The sequence below is a fragment of the Mus pahari genome, chromosome 6, assembly GCF_900095145.1.
Source record: "Mus pahari chromosome 6, PAHARI_EIJ_v1.1, whole genome shotgun sequence".
NCBI classification, from domain to species: domain Eukaryota; kingdom Metazoa; phylum Chordata; class Mammalia; order Rodentia; family Muridae; genus Mus; species Mus pahari.
In genome coordinates, this window is record NC_034595.1 from 47,616,684 (window position 1) to 47,635,348 (window position 18,665).

General features: G+C 40.4%; 1 protein-coding gene across 1 annotated transcript in view; it reads right to left on the minus strand.

The window, feature by feature from the left end:
- Positions 1-12,261: 12,261 nt before the first annotated feature.
- Positions 12,262-18,665, minus strand: part of LOC110323111 (cytochrome P450 2J6) — a 30,348-nt gene continuing 23,944 nt past the window's right edge. The window contains exons 8-9 of the mRNA XM_021200200.1: positions 17,932-18,070; positions 12,262-12,777 (exon numbers count right to left, since the gene is read on the minus strand). Coding sequence (XP_021055859.1) covers positions 12,599-12,777; positions 17,932-18,070 — 318 coding nt within the window. The 3' untranslated portion in view covers positions 12,262-12,598. The remainder of the gene's footprint in view (positions 12,778-17,931; positions 18,071-18,665) is intronic.

The window sequence follows — 18,665 nt, forward strand, 5'->3', positions numbered from 1 at the left end:
TTGGCAAACACCGAAGTGGATGCTCACAGCCAGCTATTGGATGGAACACAGGGTCCCCAATGGAGGAGCTAGAGAAAGTACCCAAGGAACTGAAGGTGGCTGCAACCCTGTAGGTAGAACAACAATATGAACTAACCAGTACCCCTGAGCTTGTGTCTCTAGCTGCATATGTAGCAGAAAATGACCTAATCGGCCATCACTGGGAAGAGAGGCCCCTTGGTCTTGCAAACTTTATATGACCCATCACAAGGGAAGGCCTGGGCCAAGAAGTGTGAGTGGGTGGGTAGGGGAGGAGGGGCAGGGGGGTTATAGGGAACTTTCGGGATAGCATTTGAAATGTAAATAAAGAAAATAATAATAATAATAATAATAATAATAATAATAAATTATAAAAGAAAACACTTAATAAACAAAAAGAAAATAGAAAAAAATGAATTTAATTTACTGTACATAAATTTAATATGTCTGCATGAATTGACTATAAATCAACTATGTTCCTTAAAAGAAAACATAAGGCCATAAGTATTCACTAGAAGTAAAATCTTTGATGTCAAGCACCCTGAAAATTTATGAAGCAAGAGTATGTGACAGATTTTTCACATCTTACCTAACAAAGGCTGAAGAAGGTCTCAATTGACCTGATGTTATTGCAAAGTGTATGGACTTCCTAATAGATCAAACTGTCTTTTTAGTTAGAGAATAATTCCTCCTGTTAATCAACATGTAATGGATATGGTGTATACATGAATGACTAATTGAATATACATATATGAGTGTGGGGACTAACACTAAGGGAACTATTTGCATTTGTGTAAGTAGGAGGTGCCTTGGTTGAGAGAATCTATATTGATCTACAGAAATTTGCTCAAAGGGGGGCTAATACCTAGTGATTTTTATATATATTTAATAATAAAAGGACCAACATATTAATACCAGGAATATTTCCTCAAATGCGACTATTACTATTACATGTGGCCTGGTGGAAACACAGATTAAGTCACTCCACAAATTGTCTGAAGAACTCTGCTAATACAACCAGGAAACAGCTCCAATCCATCATTTCTGACGGTCTTCATTCTTCACATGACTAGCTGATGATACTAATATGTATACTTTTTCTCCTAGCGCCTTGTCTTTTCCTCTTCCTCCAGGAACAGTCCCATAATTTTCCCAAACAATGGTCAACTAAAGGCTCTCAAACCCATATCTCCTGATGAGCATGACCTCGCCTACTCTGGATTCTTCCATGCCATGTGTCTCATTTCAGCAGGAAGCAGCCAGATCTGAACCAAAGACTCTACAAATAAGGAAGGCATGATGTTAGACTGGAAATGCTACTCATCTCCAGAGCAAGCTAGGAAACCCTGTCTGCCCTATTTCCCCCACAATCCTGTCCACACAGAGAAAACTCTTCCTCTGCTTGAAGTAAATTTCAGGGCTAGCACATCATCACTTCTAGTCTCTAACAGTACTGCAACCCACCCAAGAGTACTGCCTAGGGGTTCAGTTTTGTATAATGTATGAACACCACCCCAGCTTCTAGTTAGCATGCCATCACTACTTACCTAAGCTCTATAATGCCCCCTTGCTTTAGCTTAGATGTGTGACTTCACTGGCCTCCACCTGTAAGATCAGTTAACTCACCTGAGAACTGCCTCCTAGTAAACCTGCCTTTATCTACTTTTAATCTGGTCAAATCTGGTATATATCTGTGTCACCGAGGGAGAAAAGGTGTCTACCAGAAAGCCCTGTGTCTTTCTCAGCTAACTCTATGTTAGGATGTTTTGGTTTGTAGTGATTGGGCATGTTAATTAGGGTAGACAAGAGGAGGCTTTTGAAGGCTGAACTTCAATACTTGGCATTTGCTTGTCAGCCTCATGGTGAAAAGAGGCCAAATAAGGGAATAGACCTTCACAGACAGTGTTAAGAATGTAAATTTCACATTTTACCAAGGCAGAGGGAATGGGGGAAGGACAAGGCCTGCCATATTTGACATGCTCAGTCCTACCAGGGCTCTTGAATTACAATTTGCCTTCTAAACATGCTTCTAGGTTTTGCTTATCTGTGACCACAAATGACTTAGTCCTAGGATCAAGGTCAAACTACAAGGAAAAGGAAACTATTCTTGATACTATGTCCTGAGGGAGAGCTGGCCCCAGGGTCTTGAGAGCAGGAGGGCTGTCTCTGTCCTTCAACTTCTGCAACACCAAGAGGGCTGGCCCTGTACCTTGCCTGGCCACAGTAGAGCCTGTGTTCAACATGGGTGTTGCAAGTAATTGCCACAGCTGGGCCTGAGTGTTTGAGCTCTAGAGAGGCAGCCTGGCTCTTGTCAGCTACGTGGTGTAGAGGATGATGGAGAGAGGCCCTTATCCTTTCTCTTGCCCCTTGACACCTATGATAGGTTGGGAAAGCTGGATCCTGGGTCATGAGAGTGTGAGAACAAGCCTTGCCCCTAACCTGCTGCAAAACTTGTGAGAATGGTGCCTCTATCTCCTGTAGGCAACAAGGTAGAGCTAGTTGTGGTTATTGAGGTTGCTGGTGAGCGTGTCCATAGGGCCAGGGGTGCAGGAGAGTCAGTTTAACCTCTCCCTCACTGAAGCACTTGGAAACATGGCCCTGTACTTCCTCAGGGAAGCACAGTGGAGCTGGCCCTGATAATGTGGACAAGGATGAGAGATCCCAAAGGGCATGAAGCAGGAGAGCTTTATGCCCCTCATTGTCTGCAGCATTGGATATGCCAGCCTGGGTAAGCAGGAGATCACATCCCAGTGGTGTGGGTACAAGAGAGCTGGTGGGCTGTCCAGCTCAGATATCACTTAGGCTCATATCCATGGCTTGGAACTGGCTAGCTCCAGAATCTCTACCTCATCAATGAAGTGCTGTAGTACATGAAGGGGCAGATCTTTCAAATGCAAATCAATAGGACCTGAAAGACACAGGGCAACAACAGGATATCTGGTTGAAGACTAGGTGAGGTTCTAATATTGATAGTGTTGCAGAAGCCAGCCTCCTACTAGACCAATGACTCATTGTAATAAAAATTTGCAAGAATAGATACATGGACCAAAGTGTATACTGAGGGACACATTGTGAAACACTATGGTTTTCACAAGGAGATTTCTTTTTCTCTGTTAGTGGGGATGATGGAAGGATGGAGAATGGGTACAAGATGAGGGGGAGATGAGTGAGATTGGGGTACATGATATGAAATTCACAAAGAATCAATAAAATTAAAATAAAAAAGGAAACTGATTTTATTCCACTCACTTTGCCTATCTGTGAGTAGAGAAACATCCCTGCTCTATTGGTTTCCAGGATTACTTGAAAGTAGACCTACATGAGTTAATGAGAATTCAGTCATATGAGAGAGGTTTCATGGACTTTTTCTGTGGATACAATAAGAAACTCAGTTCTGATTCTTATATTCTCTCTTTGCACCACTGTAAGCTAACATATCAATGGACTATAAGCGAATAAAAGTGTATCAAAGTAAGAATTAGGCACAGTGACTGCACACTTCTTCAGATGTGACTCATGATGTTCTTAGCATTTTAAATTTCATTAATAATTAAAATTGAATTTTAAATTTTAATTTCTTTTTAATTCAATTTAATGAATTTGCATTATAAGAGAAAAGCACCTTTGTCCTTGAAACTTTTAGATGAAAAGGTATGCCACTGAGCTCATAAATGAATGGGGTCATTCACTTCAATACTGGAAGCAGACTATTTTCAGATTCTTAAAACTCTAAGCCTAGGATATCTCAAGTAGCTAACCACAGTGAAAGTTGCATCTCATTCAGACACTGCATTGCATATAAAGAGGAATCTTAAATCAATTTGAATAGCTAGAAAATACACTTGGAATATTACTCTAAGAAATGAAGAGAAGGGGCATCAATGGAGCCAATCCTAGTTAATGGTAGGATTAATTTTTACTATTATGATTATGATTATTATGTTTTTAACTTTTATCATTTTTTGCAAATTTCTCATTATACAACCCAATCCCACTCACCTTGCCACCTCTTTTATCCACTGTCTGCACTCCCTAACCCTCACAAAAGAAAACACAATAACACAGAGGGAGGAAACTGAGTGGGAGACCAGGTGAAGAGGGGAACAGAGATGGGAGTCATGTAGGGGGAGTGAGGGTAGCAGAGGTCTGGGAGAGAGACTAGAAACCGGTGGAGGGAGTCATCTCTGGAATGAGCTGGAGACCTGGGACATGAAGAGGCCACTGGTATCTATGGGGTGACCCTAGGTGCGTCTCCTAACTGCTGGGGATATAAAGGCTGATGTGGCCACCTCCTCTGGCCAGCAAGACTTCCAGTGGAGGGAGGAGGACAAAAACCCACTCACAAAACCTTTGATTCTAAATTTGTACTACCTAGAAGTACACAGTGATAAAGAGCAGCAGAGATTTAGGGGAAGGCCAACCAATGACTGGCCCAATTTGAGACCCATCCTGTGAGAGTGAGTCAACCCATGACACTATTAATGATACTCTGCCATTATTGAACATGCGAGCCTAGCATAACTGTTCTCTGAGAGGCTTCGTCTAGCAGCTGATGGAAATTGATGCAAAGACCCACAGTCAAACATGAGGCATAACTGAGAAAATCTAGTGAAACAGTGAGGGATAAGTTTGAGAGTCCCAGAGAGGTCAAGGACACCACAAGAAGACCTACAAAGTCAAGTAACCTGGGCCCATGGGGGCTCACAGAGAATGAATCACAAACCAAAGAATATGCAGGGCTGCACTTAGGTCCACTACATATTTTCAGTAGATGTGCAGCTCGGTGTTCCTGCGGGATACCTAACAATTAGAAGATGGGCTATCTCTGATTCTATTAGAGAATATTAGAGATCCTCTTCTCCTGTCTAGACTGCTTTGTTGGGCTTCAGTGGGAGATGATAAGCTGAGAGTCCTGCTACAACTTGATGTCCTAAGGCAGATTGGTACACATGTAGGATTTCTCCATCTCTGAAGAGAAGAGAAAGGGATAGTTTGGGGAGGGGATTGTGAGGTTGGGACTGAAATCAGAATGAAAACTAACAAACTAAATTAATTAATGAACAAAGAAGGGAAACCTCCCATATATATCAATGTAAATGTTGAAATAGTTCATATAAATGCTAGAAATATTTTATATATGCTACATTCACATAGTATAAATAAGTTTGTATCAAGTTCAAATTTTATGATATTATGTCTTTTCTTTAAATATCCCCACATCAAAATAAAAACATAACAGTTTTTGAGTCAGTTTTAGTCTAATATTCTTTCCAAAATAGGCAAAGGCAGAGAGCTTACCATTAACACCTTTGATGACTCCAAACACAGGGTCTCATCTGCTAACTTCAATAGCTCCTGAAACTGATTGTCTTCATACTCAAAGCACTCCCCAATAGTGATGGAACAAATGATATTGGAAACTGCATTATTGATCATGAAGTGAGGGTCAAAAGGCTGTCCTGGAGGTACAGAGATGGGGAAGGTTGGGTCTTTTAAAGGCTGTATCTTTAGAGACCTGAGAGGTGAGAGACACTCAGGACTCAAAGGGAGGTACCTTAGATGAAATGACCTACAGTGGGGAGAGGGAACTTGTAGAGCCCACCCCCCAGTAGAAAGGCAGGGCATCAAGTGAAGGATGGGGTTGCCATTACACAGTCAAAACCTCTGACACATAATTATTCCTGTCTAAAAGAACTGAAGAGGCAAAAGTGGAGAAGAGCCTGAGGAAAGGAGGTCCAGAGACAGGTCCAAATTGGGATCCAGTACAACGGGAGGTCCCAAGGCCTGACAGTATTATTGAGCTCACGGTGTGCTCACAAGAAGTGGACTGTCCTCTGGCATTGTGCCCTATGGCATTGTGATTCCAGCTGAAAAATACCTGAAAAACTTCATGAGACATGCATATAGATCAGATAAAGGATAAAGGATAAATATGGAAACTCAAACCTATATAAAGAAAATTCCAATGCAAGTAGTAAATATGTTCTGCAGTGAAAGCTCATAATTTACTAAGTACTGTATTACATAATTTGTGTGTTGACAGGAACTATATAGGTTCATAATCAATTAGAGAAAATGTCCATTTCAGTTGGTAAAACACTGAGGTGTGATAATATATTGTAAAGTAAACTTAGAAAGACATCAAGTAGGTAGGCATTCAGTGTTGAAATTCAAGTTTCCATGGTTCTAAAATACCACTTTTATAATTAGACATATAAGTCTATGTATCACAATGAGTGTCCAGAATGTACTCTTGAATAAGACAGGGCAGAGATTTATGAGGAGGAAAGAAAGGAAGTATAGGAGAGTTTCTATAAAAATATATATTAATAAAGAGAAAATGTATTAAGAAGTTAGCAAGGATGAGTACTCTCTCAGTCTCTCTTTTATACACACACACACGCACACACACACACACACACTATGTTTGTGGGGTGGGGAGATAAAATATGCTGTTATTCTCAACATCTTTCAACACTCAGGGTACACACAATGTCATGGGCCTTACTATGTCTTTTTTTTTTTTCAGAAGAATTTTCAATTTTATAAACACAGGTCCTGGCTTCTATTCTGTGTTTTCTTTCAATTCAGTCATTTATTTCCTGAAATTCTTCTTTTCCTTTTTAATCCTTCAGTTACATACAGTTACATACTTTCTTTCTAGTTCTTTGACAGGTATTTCCTGTAACTTTTACTGTTTTATTTTTCTCTATCAACTCATGAAACATTGGAGTTCTTTAAGACTAAGTAGAAAGCCTCAACTTTATACTATATTTTGATTCAGGAAATCTAATGAAGTCCAAAAATTTAAATAACCTCTTCTGATATTAATTGTAGTTTTGTCCCAGAACTTACACACTCCTGAGGCATAAACATGACTTAAACTTTGCCAGGTATAGAAATTTAGAATTAGCACATGTATGAAAAAAAAAAGTCACTATTATATCCCTGAAACTCCCAAATTGAAGCTAACACCACCAAACACCTTGTTTCCTGCCATTGTTCCTTTTTCATTACTCACTCCTCTGACATTTCTCTAAGGGTCCCATTTTCCTGGTGCCTGAGACATACATCATAATGACTTCTCTCTTGAAACAGTTCAGTCCATGGCATTTTAATGCCACCAACCCAGGCTAACATACTATCATTTTTTTTTCTCCTTGAGTCTTCATAGCTTAGAATGATAATATTTTGCTACCATACCTGTGTTTTCTAACTGGTTTCATAAATGAACCTCAAAATGTGCAGTGTTTGATCTCCTCTATCCATCTCCACTCAAGAGCTCCACTTACTGTTATAATAAAAAATTAAGAGCTGGGTTCATTTTGCCAATGTCAGCAGTTTTTTACCCACTTAAATATGGTCTTCAGATACTATGTGTCCCACAATGAGAATGATTTTTACCTATTATTGTCACTACTAATCACTTATGCTGATGACAGTTCTTCTCATTGCAGATAATGTAGTCAGTCACTTACAATCAATGGTTGATTGTTTCAAGGGGTAATTAGGAAATTGCTGAAAGTGAAGTTTTTATAGTTTAATATTGTTGAAGACTCTTTTAGTTTTTAAGCACATAACTTGATTTAATGATCTCTTTGTGTACTCATGATAGCTTATTCCAACACTATCCGAAAGGCTAGAAATTCTTGCGGGGCATGGCCTGAATGACACAGTTTAAGAAGAGCATCAGCAGGAGAAAGGTGCTGCACATCTGTTTTGCTAAGGCAGAGTGTTTAAATAAGAAAAGGGAAACGAGGCACATGTATTATTGGGCTTTGGCATGTTGCCCTTGTTACTTCCTATGCATCCCTCTGAGTTAATCTGCAGGACACATGGTTTCTCCAAGACTCTCTCAGAGGGAGATGCTGTCAGTCCTCAAATGGTTGCTTTCATCTGGGAAATGTAGTATCCAGCTGACTTTAAAGATATTGCCTGTTTTTCTATCCCTTTAAAATAAATGGGCTGCTTTCTCTAGTCTCAACCAAAAAGAATGTGCCTAGTCTTACTACAGTTTGATAAACGAAGGCTGGTTGATATCCATTGAAGGCCTCTGCTTTTCTGAGGAAACAGAGAGGAGGGGTAAATGGGAGGGTGAGAGGAAAACAATAAAATATAACATTTCATGAAGGATGTGATTCACAGGGATATTGTAAAATTACAGATGTAGAAGTACCTTTAGCATACAATACACGCAACTTCTCTTATACTAGAAACCTATTATTACCAACATGCCTTTCTTTTGAAAATGTCATAAATGTGTAATGCATCTTGTTAATATCCTTTTCTACTCCTTCCCTCTAGTTGTCAATGGAACCTTTCCACAGTTTCCCATTTTCCATCCAAATTCATGTCTTGTTTATAATAACCCACTGAATTCAATATTGCTACCAGTTAAACTTACCATTGTTTTTAAAAGTACGTTGCCTTACGTACTTTAAAATGGGGCAGTTCAAAAAGTTCTGTTCCATGCAAGTGAATGCTTCTTTTATTAAGGGTTCTCTACTTATGATCACTGAAGGGATAGTACCAAAATCCAGGCTAATTAGGTTTCCATACTTCTTCACAAACTGGAAAACATTTCAATTGTCATAGTTGAATGTTCCTGTGTTATTGTGTCAAGGAGTAATAGGTGTGTGATCAGTGGATTATGTTGATGGGTCTGTGTGCTAATGTAAATGGAGTGATGCATCTTGGTCTGAGGAAATGTTTCCGAAAATGTTTTTTACTCCTATGAACTAAATTTAATTTCAATTAAAGTTGAGTGTACTCTATAAAAAAATCAATAATATAGGTGAGTATGACTTTAGAAGTATTCTCTCATGTACTCCTAAAAGAAGATATAAGGATATTCAATATAGTCAACAAATTATTGGGGTCTCTTCCTGAAGAATTCTAAAGTCCATCAAAGGCAGAGACTCAGGCACCCATGACCTGACAAAGGCTGAGCAAAATGTGTACATGTACCGATTTCATGGACTTCTTACAAAATTAATGGTCTGTTTGTCTAGAGAATAAGGCCATGTCCACAGCATCTGCCAGACATGAGATATACATGTGTAAATGATGAGACAAACAGGAAAAGGAGTATGCACATCTGTATGAGGAAATGTTACCTTTGTGTCATAAGAATATTCCAGTAATTTCCCCCTCAACTACAGTCTTTCAAATTTTAATTCAGTTGCAATTGAAGTTTCTTCTTATAGCTTTATACATGCATTCACTGTTAAGAACCGAGAGAGCACCAATGATTCCCCAGACTAATTTGTGAGGGCATAAATGTTTTTACAAAGGCAATGTCTATTACATGACATATAATGAAAGCAGATAAAAAGGAGCATCAGTCCTCAGACGTCCAAGATGTCTCTGTAGAAGTCTGTTGTAGCAAGCACAGGAAGCTTTAGTCAAATGTATATCGATGTAGGAAAGAGTATGTTTCCTGATTATCCTTTTTTAGAATATCCTTCCTATTTATGTAACCTTGTAATATAGTTTCTCATGTGGGGATTCCCAATTATAAAATTGTTTTGTTGCTGCTTTATAACTGTAACTTTCCTACGGTTACCAATTGCAATGTAAATTCTGTTATGAAAGACATCTGATGTGTGACTACAAAGAAGTCAGGATGCACAGGTTGAGAACTACTGTATTAGAAGATATAAAAAAATGCAGTAGAGGGTGTAGGCTGGGAGTGGAGACATTTCAGAAGATCTGGAGTGATGAAAGCACATAGGCTCTAATGTTCAATAACTGTGGCCACTTGAGGCAGTTGTGATCTTTCAAGTCTCAGCACCCCCCAGCCATGAAAGTGTTATAAATCACCCCTGCCTCCCAGGATCCTATGGGGGAAAATGAGAGCAGCACTGGGAGAGCACTTTGTTTGGTCCCAGCCACCCATTGCATCTCTGAAATTGAATGAGCTCTGTGTTCCAAAGGTCATGGACACAAATCAAAAGAAAACCACACTAATTTAACACAACCACACTCATAGAGATTTACAGCTGTACCTCAGGATCCAGCTGTCAACCAAATAAGGAAAGAGATAGTGTAGATGAGAATATACTTAAAGAATGGTAGAAACTTCCTAGAGGGGCAAAATACTGTGGGACTGTGAAAGGCAGCCTGCTTTGATTGAGCGATGCTTGCTCGGGAGACCTAGTAGAAAACTCTACAAGGGACAGAACTGTGAGCCACTTTCCCAGAGACAGGTCCCTGACACCACAGTGGCCCCAACTCCATAATTCTCTGACTACATGTCACACAGACAAATTCCCCAAGCTCCTGGCATTCTAACTAGACTCCATCCTTATAGTTACCTGACAATAGCCAGGTATGCTCCTCCCCGCAGTTACCCTGCAACTTCAAGATAGCCCAGCCCACTATAAAAGGGGCTGCTTGGGCCCTTCTTTTTCTCTTAAGCTCTCACCTTTCTTATTCTCATCTCCAGCTCTCCTTTTCCCTCTACCTTCCCTCCTTCTCTCCATGCGGTCATGGCCGGCCTCTCCCTTTCTTCTTACTTTCTCTCTTTCTCTATGCCTTTCTACAATAAAGCTCTAAAATCGTAGACTCTCTCTGCTCATCAAGGCCCACCATGCTTGAATGATGGACTAGGCATTCCCCTAAAGAGTCACATCTAACCTCCCACCAGAAGGCCTTCCTGTGCTTCAGCCAAAGACCAGACCAAGGACTCTTGCCCTTGTGGGAACCACCCAGTGCCACCCTCCCTCTGCCCACTCCTCCCTTAAAGCACTGAGGCTGGCCAAGCCTCCCATAGGGCCTCTACTTTGTTCTCAGCTCTACGGCATACAGTGGCATCTGGGATATCTGAGACTGAGAACCTGTTATATCTGGCCTTTGTGAGGCCCAGAGACCTCAGACTGCTCCCTGTCCACCCAACATGGTCTGGGTTCAAGGCTTCACCCAGCCAGACACCCACCTGGGGCCATGTGGGGAATGAGACAGTACTCTGTATCCACCTGCCCAGAGCATGGGAACTCTGGTGGGACTTGGGTTTTTTCTCCAACCCTCTTTATTCCCCCATGCCCACTGGCTGACAGCATAAAACCCTGCCATGATGAAGCCATCAGCATGAAGCCACAAGCTTCATTAAGCAAAAATCACCACAATCAATATAGAATCTAAAGACAGAAAATATTTTGAAAACAGAGAGAAAATAAATAATGTACCCCTTATTTTTGGGAAACCACAAAGGTCAGAACAAAGTAGGATACTATGTAAAAGGTTTAAGGGAACCATTTCATCAACCTAGTTTCCTATAAAAAGGGAAAAGACAGTGTGGGCACAGAGGGGAAAATCATTCTGAGGGTGGCAAAACTAAGATATTTCCTTCTGCTGTGCCCCCTCTGAAGGAATGGAGAAAGGAAGTGCTTGGACCATGTTTATAATTATCATTCCTACTTGCGGGTCCATTATTGATTATTCCTATCTCTTATAATTAGCTGGGAAGAGTACATCATTTTATGTACTTATTATATAAGACATTTTACTCCTTAATTTTATTATTGTATGTTTGTAATTTCACTTCTTTCATCTCCCATTACCCCATCCCTGTGATGTTTTTCACTGTTGAGCACTTTTTAAGTAGTCATCTTCACTCTTTCCATATATATATTTTTATCATTGACCCCACAGCTGCTTTGTGCTATGCAATAGGCACATTCCGCTGAAGAGACTTACGAACACCATTCTCTACAGGAATTAAAGTGACTACAAACATGGAGGATCCCTGTCTCCCCACTATGGCACAGCTGTCTCACGTGTAGTCTCCACACACACTGAGAACCACATCAGACACACACCTGCTCTTCAGTGCCCTGTGCAGCTGGACTTCAAAGGCAGAAGTGTCTCTCCGCTTTTCTCCTTACTCCTGCTTCCAGGGCCCTGACGACCTTTTTCTAACCCTTCAAGTTCACAGCTTTCTTTCTGACCACAAGCACTTCCTTTCTCCATTCCTTCACGATTTAGTCTGGGGAATCATTAGTGCTCTCTGCCTTTGATGGACTTTAGAATTCTACTTAGACACAGAACTACAGCAGTTGGTGACAGATCTGTCATCTGGGAGAGTCTCAATAGCCTGTTTCTGTGGGTGCAGTCAGAAAATAGGTTCTGATTCTTATTCTTTCGTTGAACCACTTTAGGCTAACATTTCAATGGGCAAGAAACAAATATAGATGCATGAAAGGAGGAAGGCAGCAAACTGAGGGTACACCAATCAAGATATGATTCAGGATGAACTTAGAAAGTTTACTTTTGAGATAACCATTAAGTTTTTAATTTTGATGTTTAATTCATTTTAAATTCAATTTAATGCATTTTGTTTGGAAGAATCACCATTCTCCTCAAAACATTTAGACAAAAAGGCATGCCACTGAGTTCATAAATGATGTGCCCACCACCAAATCAAGGGGCTAGCATTCTAGGAGACTGCTTCAATTTTCTAAGCCACATTTCTTCAGTACTTCTTGGATCACCTTCCTTTTCTGGTATCTTCTCTCATGTGAGCGACCCAGAAGCTTCAGGGCATGCATCATATCTTCCTTTCCTCGTTGCTTCTCCAGCATCACTGTCTAGGGACAGCACAGATGCGGTGGCTGACGGGAGAAAGAGTGAGGCCACTTCTGAACTTCAGGCTCAACTTCTCATTGATTGGAGGCTTGAAGGTAAACTTTTGCATAAGACTAGTGAAGAAAATGAACAGCTCAGACCTGGCCAGTTGTTCTCCCAGGCAAGCTCGCTTTCCTGTGAGGAAAAAAAAAACAGATGAGTCACTCTCTCAGCTGACTTTTGTACATCAAGAGCCTGGTGTTTCCACCATCATACCTTAAATCCTGAGCTGATCCTGGGCATCAGCATTGATAGTGATTATGTCTCACATCTTCAAGATTTGGTCCTGAGAGCCCGATTCAAAGCAGCATTTCCTGACCTTTGGCGTAAGACTATATCCCAGACTTATGTTTTCACTTTGTCACTTTGTCATTTTCTCAGGTGTCCTGGTTCTTTGCATTGAATAATGTGATATATAAAGTAAGACCTGGGCAGTAGGCATTCTTTCAGCTCTGGGAGCTGTTGACCTAGGTCATCTTACACCACACACAGATGAACAACGCGTATTTATTTCAGTGGGTCTATAGACCCAAGTGCTTGTGTGCATGTTCATTTTTGCACAGATCTAATTGCCAGGCTCCATACTGAATATCTGGGTTTAGATTCGTGATCTCTAGTGATCAGGGACAACCCTAGCCCTCCACTATTCTTTTCCTCACTGAACCTCCTCACCATGCACCCCAGCAGCACTACAACATTCGTCAGAACTCTAACTTACCGTTAAGCCCCTGTTTGTGTAGATTTCTTTTTGTACATGTGTGATTACTGTGTGTACACACATGTGTACATGTGTGTAGATGTCAGAGTCCAGATATGGGTCTTGATTTCTTAATGTCATCCACTTTATTTCTGTATGTACGTATTTATTTTTGAGAATGGGTCTTTGAAAAGTCACATAGACGGTCTGGCCACTGGTTCTTCTCTTTCTGGCCATCTAACAAAAACACTACAAGCATATGCTGGTATGTTCAGCTTTTAGTGGGGACTTTGGGGATCAAATCTGGACATTATGCTCAGAGAACTAGTAGCTGACAAGGTGAACTACCTTAAGCTACTTGTTATTAGCTTCCCTTTTTTCTAAACAACACATTTAAAGTGAAAAAAGTAATAATATAGGACACATGTGCCACTATGTTCATAGCAGCATTATTTACAATAGCCAGGAGCTGGAAAGAACCCAGATGTCCTTCAACAGAAGAATAGACACAGAAAATGTGGTACATTTACACAATGGAGTACTACTCAGCTATTTAAAACAATGAATTCATGAAATTCTTAGGCAAATGGATAGAACTAGAAAATATCATCCTGNGTGAGGTAACCCAATCACAAAAGAAACCACATGGTATGCACTAACTGATAAGTGGATACTAGCTCAAAAGCTCCAAATAATCGTGATATAATTTACAGACTACATGAAGCTCATTAAGAAGGAAGGTCGAAGTGTGGGTGCTTTGGTCCTTCTTAGAAGGAGAGCAAAATACTCACAGGACTGAATGTGGAGATAAAGTGTAGAGCAGAGACTAAAGGAAAGGCTACTTTCCCATCTGGGGATTTATCCCATACACAGTTACCAAATCCAGACACTATTGTGGATGCCAAGAAAGGATGCCTGCTGAAAGGAGCTTGATATGGCTGTCTTTTGAGAGGCCTTGCCAGAGCCTTACAAATACAGAGGCAGGTGCTAGTAACCAACCACTGGACTGAGTGTGGGGTCCCTAATAGAGGATTTAAAGAAGGGACTAAAGGAGTTGAAGGGATTTGCCACCCCATAGGAAGAACAATAATATCAACCAACCAGATTCCCCAGAACTCCCAGAGACTAAGCCATCAACAAAGGAGTACACATGGCTCCAGCTGTAAAGGTAGCAGAGGATGACCTTGTCATGAATCAATGGAAGGAGAGGTCCTTGGTCCTATGAAGGCTTGGTAGATGTCCCAGTGTAAGGGAATTGAAGGCAGGTAGGTGGAAGTGGGTGGGCCCCACTCATAGAAGCAGGAGGAAGGAGGATGTGATAGGGTGTTTCTGGGAGGGAGGGAAATGAAGAAAGGAAACAACATTTGAAATGTAAATAAAGGAAATATCCAATACCAAAAAGTAGTAGTATAAAATCCAAAGCAAAGCCTATGGCTTATGTTGGCTGCTCTAACTAAATAGATGTTTACTGAGATGAATAGACTGGTTCTGAGGAAGAGTTTTGATGAGCAGCTATTGTTTTCCAGTTACTTCATCTCTCCACTGACTGGATAAATTATACTACCACTAATAACACATGCAGTGCACCAAGTCTGTCCCTTGACACTACAACGCCATGTGGACGCTGGTGTCAGAGTTCATACTAGAGAAACATAATTTCTTTTTCTTTGTTTCATCTTTTCCTTTCCCTTCCTGTCCTTTTTTCCTTTTCTTGTCACCCTATCATCACTTGCTCATATTCATTCCCCTCCCCCTCATGTGTGTGTGTGTGTGTGTGTGTGTGTGTGTGTGTGTGCGCGCGCGTATTACTCTGAGGACTAAGTCACTCACTTGCAAAACTTGAATGGTATCCCAATGTTTGCCTAGGCCATACATTCTGAATGTATGTTGTTTAATTTGTGTTACTTCATGTATCACCAGTTGCACTGAACTACATACAGCCTTGGTTGCCACTCGACACACCACTAAGAAATGGTAGAAAATTAAACACATGTGCCTAAGATAAGTCATGTAAGCCATGCTCTTGATGGTATTTTTTTAATTTGGTTGCTTCCTAGCCCCCACAAGGTAGTCATGTTCTTTGCCATACACTTCTAACAAATGCTATCTCATCTCTGTCACAGATCACATGGCCACAGACTGAGAACTCTAAGACCATGAGCCAAACAAATCTCTCTCCAATGAATTCTCTCGGGTATTGTTTCAGTGAAGGGAAAGTTGACAAACAACCTGGGTGTATATATAGGTTTTTTTCTTCAGTGATGAGGCATAGAAAATCTTTTTCCTTCTAGTTATCTTTTTCTAGAGAGGAGCATCTTTGAAATATATCCTGCTTTTCCCTGGTGGCTTCTTTTAAATCTTCTAGAAATGGCAAGAACAGGAAGAAGGTAGGGGAAAAAAAATCAAAGTGTGATTTAAAAATTCACTTAGCTTTGTTAACCAAGCAGGCCTTTCAGGTTTGTCCATGATGCTCATGATGGTTTTCATTGAACATCCCAAGGCAAATGTATTTTATTTTTTCTCCATCAGAAATTGAGATGATGACAATAAACAGGGAAAATTGCCCTCTATCCTTGCTTCCACGTTGTGTACAGTGTGAGTTGTACGCTATTCCAAACAAAGGCTGAAGTAATTCCTCTCCCCTGCAATTATGGATGGCTTTGTGACTTGCCACTAAACTACAGAAGAACTTCTAAAACTGGGCCTCACCAGGCCTGTGTGTTTCTGTACTGGCAATCTGAACATAACCACCACCATGGGAAAGGAAAACTGACTTACTAGAGGGTGAGAGATGATGAGAACTCTGCCCTTCCACTGAGATGATCATAGACCAGCAGTCAGACAGAAAGTAAACAAGGAAGAGTCAAGCCACCAAACTATGTGGAAACCTGTGAGCAATAACATGTTCTTACTAAGTGGAGTAGTTTGAGATGTTTGCTGCGCATCAAGATTATAACTGTTACACAGGATAAGAAGTCAGTGAATCTTTAACTAGAAGGGTCCAGAACTATGGAGACCACTTAAGATTTTCCTGTAATTCAGGTACATTGGCATGTATATGGACAGCACTGGGCCTGGAGAAATATCTTCTGTGGAAGCCATGGATGATGATTTGTTCACATTCCTCTTACCCATCTCAGGAAATATCACACAAAATACTTATTTTAAATGTAAGAGGTGATACAACTCTATACTTTTTACATTTCATTGATCTGATTCATAAACTAAAAGAGACCTAGGGTAAAACCAAACCAAACTGTATCTAAGTTCAGTAAAAAGGAAAACAATGGTTAGAGTAAGTGAAATATGTAGCTAAGATTTTGTTCTGCAGTTCAAGACTTCTGGGTAGAGTCCCTGTGTTATATCAGGTTTTCTGATAAAGGGAATTGTGAACAGTGAACAAAGGGATAAACAAGCCCAGATAAAAAGACAAAGAGATCAGAACCACACCCAGGGTAGCCCAGCTCTGCGCAACACTGGCTCTGGATCCAGACTGGCAAGAGGGCAAATTTAGACTTCTCCTTTGCAGAGCCTAAGGGTCATGAGAAGTGGCACTGCCCCAGATAATCAAGCACACTTGTTGACCTTGTCAACCATTGCTGTGTGGCTTCTGTGCAGCATTCAGTCACCTTCTTGAGGCAGTGTTAGGAAACACAAGCTTCAGTGTGAGAACATCTGGTAGATATTGAATCCCAGGTGCAGCACATTTGGCTAGGTCTGTGTCCTCATCTCTGCAGGGGTCATTCATTTCATCCTGAAAGGCTGCAGTGAGTTACATACTCCCAGGGCCTTCTCTGCTCATTGTCTGTTCTACTACTCTCATGCTCTAGGGTATATGTCTGACATGTAATATATACTCAGTACACATTTATGGAACTGTAAAATTATTTGAAAATATATGTTCTAAGCATATAAGCCAATACCTGTAATACAATAGAGCATTTTGTTACTGCTTCAACAATTGTATGACTACGAGATTTTGTTCATAACTGGCTAGCTAGAAAACACAAGAAAGAGCAAGAGTCATCACGATATCTTCTTCCCTGACTATCAAGTTGCATCAACACAAAAATATCTAACTAGAATTTTTAAGCATGCGTAAAATTATAAAAGATAAAAGACAAAAGACTTGCCTCTTAGAAAAGTTCTTGGATAGGTTAGAACCCAATTCCGTTAAGCAAATGCTTTTTCACAATTACTGCTTCATGTTTCCATTGTGGTGACTAAGTAACTACTCCCCAATTTCTCCTCATCATCTCATCACAAAACTACTCCATTTCCCTGTGTAGGTGCATCCCTTGACAATAACTTGGGACACTGAAAAACGTTATGAAGGTGACACGTATCTATCTTATTGAAGCAGAGTCAGGGTATTGGTGTCTATCCTTAGTGTATTGGAAAATAGAAGAAGCAAAACTGGAATACCCAGCAGAGTCAAGGAAGGATGAGGATGAGGTCTGAAGAAGTAGTCAGTCCAGGGAATGCGGGATTGCACCCAAAGTCAGAATAGAGTCAAATTGAGCCATCCAGAGACAAGAGGAGGGAAGAGCTGAGGTGGAGCACTGAACTCATTCCTGTTCATCACAACTCACCCATTGAGAATGGCAGAAAGGATTCTCTCTTCTTAAACTGTCCATTCTCCAAAAAGTGCTCCGGATTGAACACATCTGGAGTGGCCCACTCTTTTGGGTCTCTGTGCAGTGCAGTTAGGTTTGTTAGAACCATTGTACCCTAGAAATGACAGCAAAGATTCAAGGCTTGATATAAGGAACAAACCTGTAAGGGCATAGGTGGTTCTCTGGCACATTTATACTGAATTCCATATCTTTAATTCAATCTAAATGGGAATTGAAACATGCATTTAACATTTAGACCCCTCTACCTTTCACAGTACCTTCCTCTTTGTCTAGAAATCTTTACAATGAATGTAAGTGCCTGCTGGAGATTTAAAAGCCCATTAGGTTTAAGGGCTTTAGGGATTAAGTCCATAAAAAAATGGGTAATTTAACAGGGACTCATGGAGAAACATTGAAGGAGATTTTTTTTTCATGTCAAATAATGCAAGTCCTATGGAGGAAATATGGGATGGCCAGAATGACCAGAACCAGGGTGGTTCTGGATCTGGATCCCCAGTCTTCTATTTTATAGAAGAGATTTTATGCAAACCAAATTCCCTAGAGCCTCAATCTCAAAATGAGGTTGATTGTTATTCTGAAAAGTTGAAAAGTCATTTTGAAGGAGAGATTCTAGAGCACACAAATATTTTGTAGTATTTAAGGCATTTTGTAATGCCTCCCTTATGATATATATATATATATATATATAT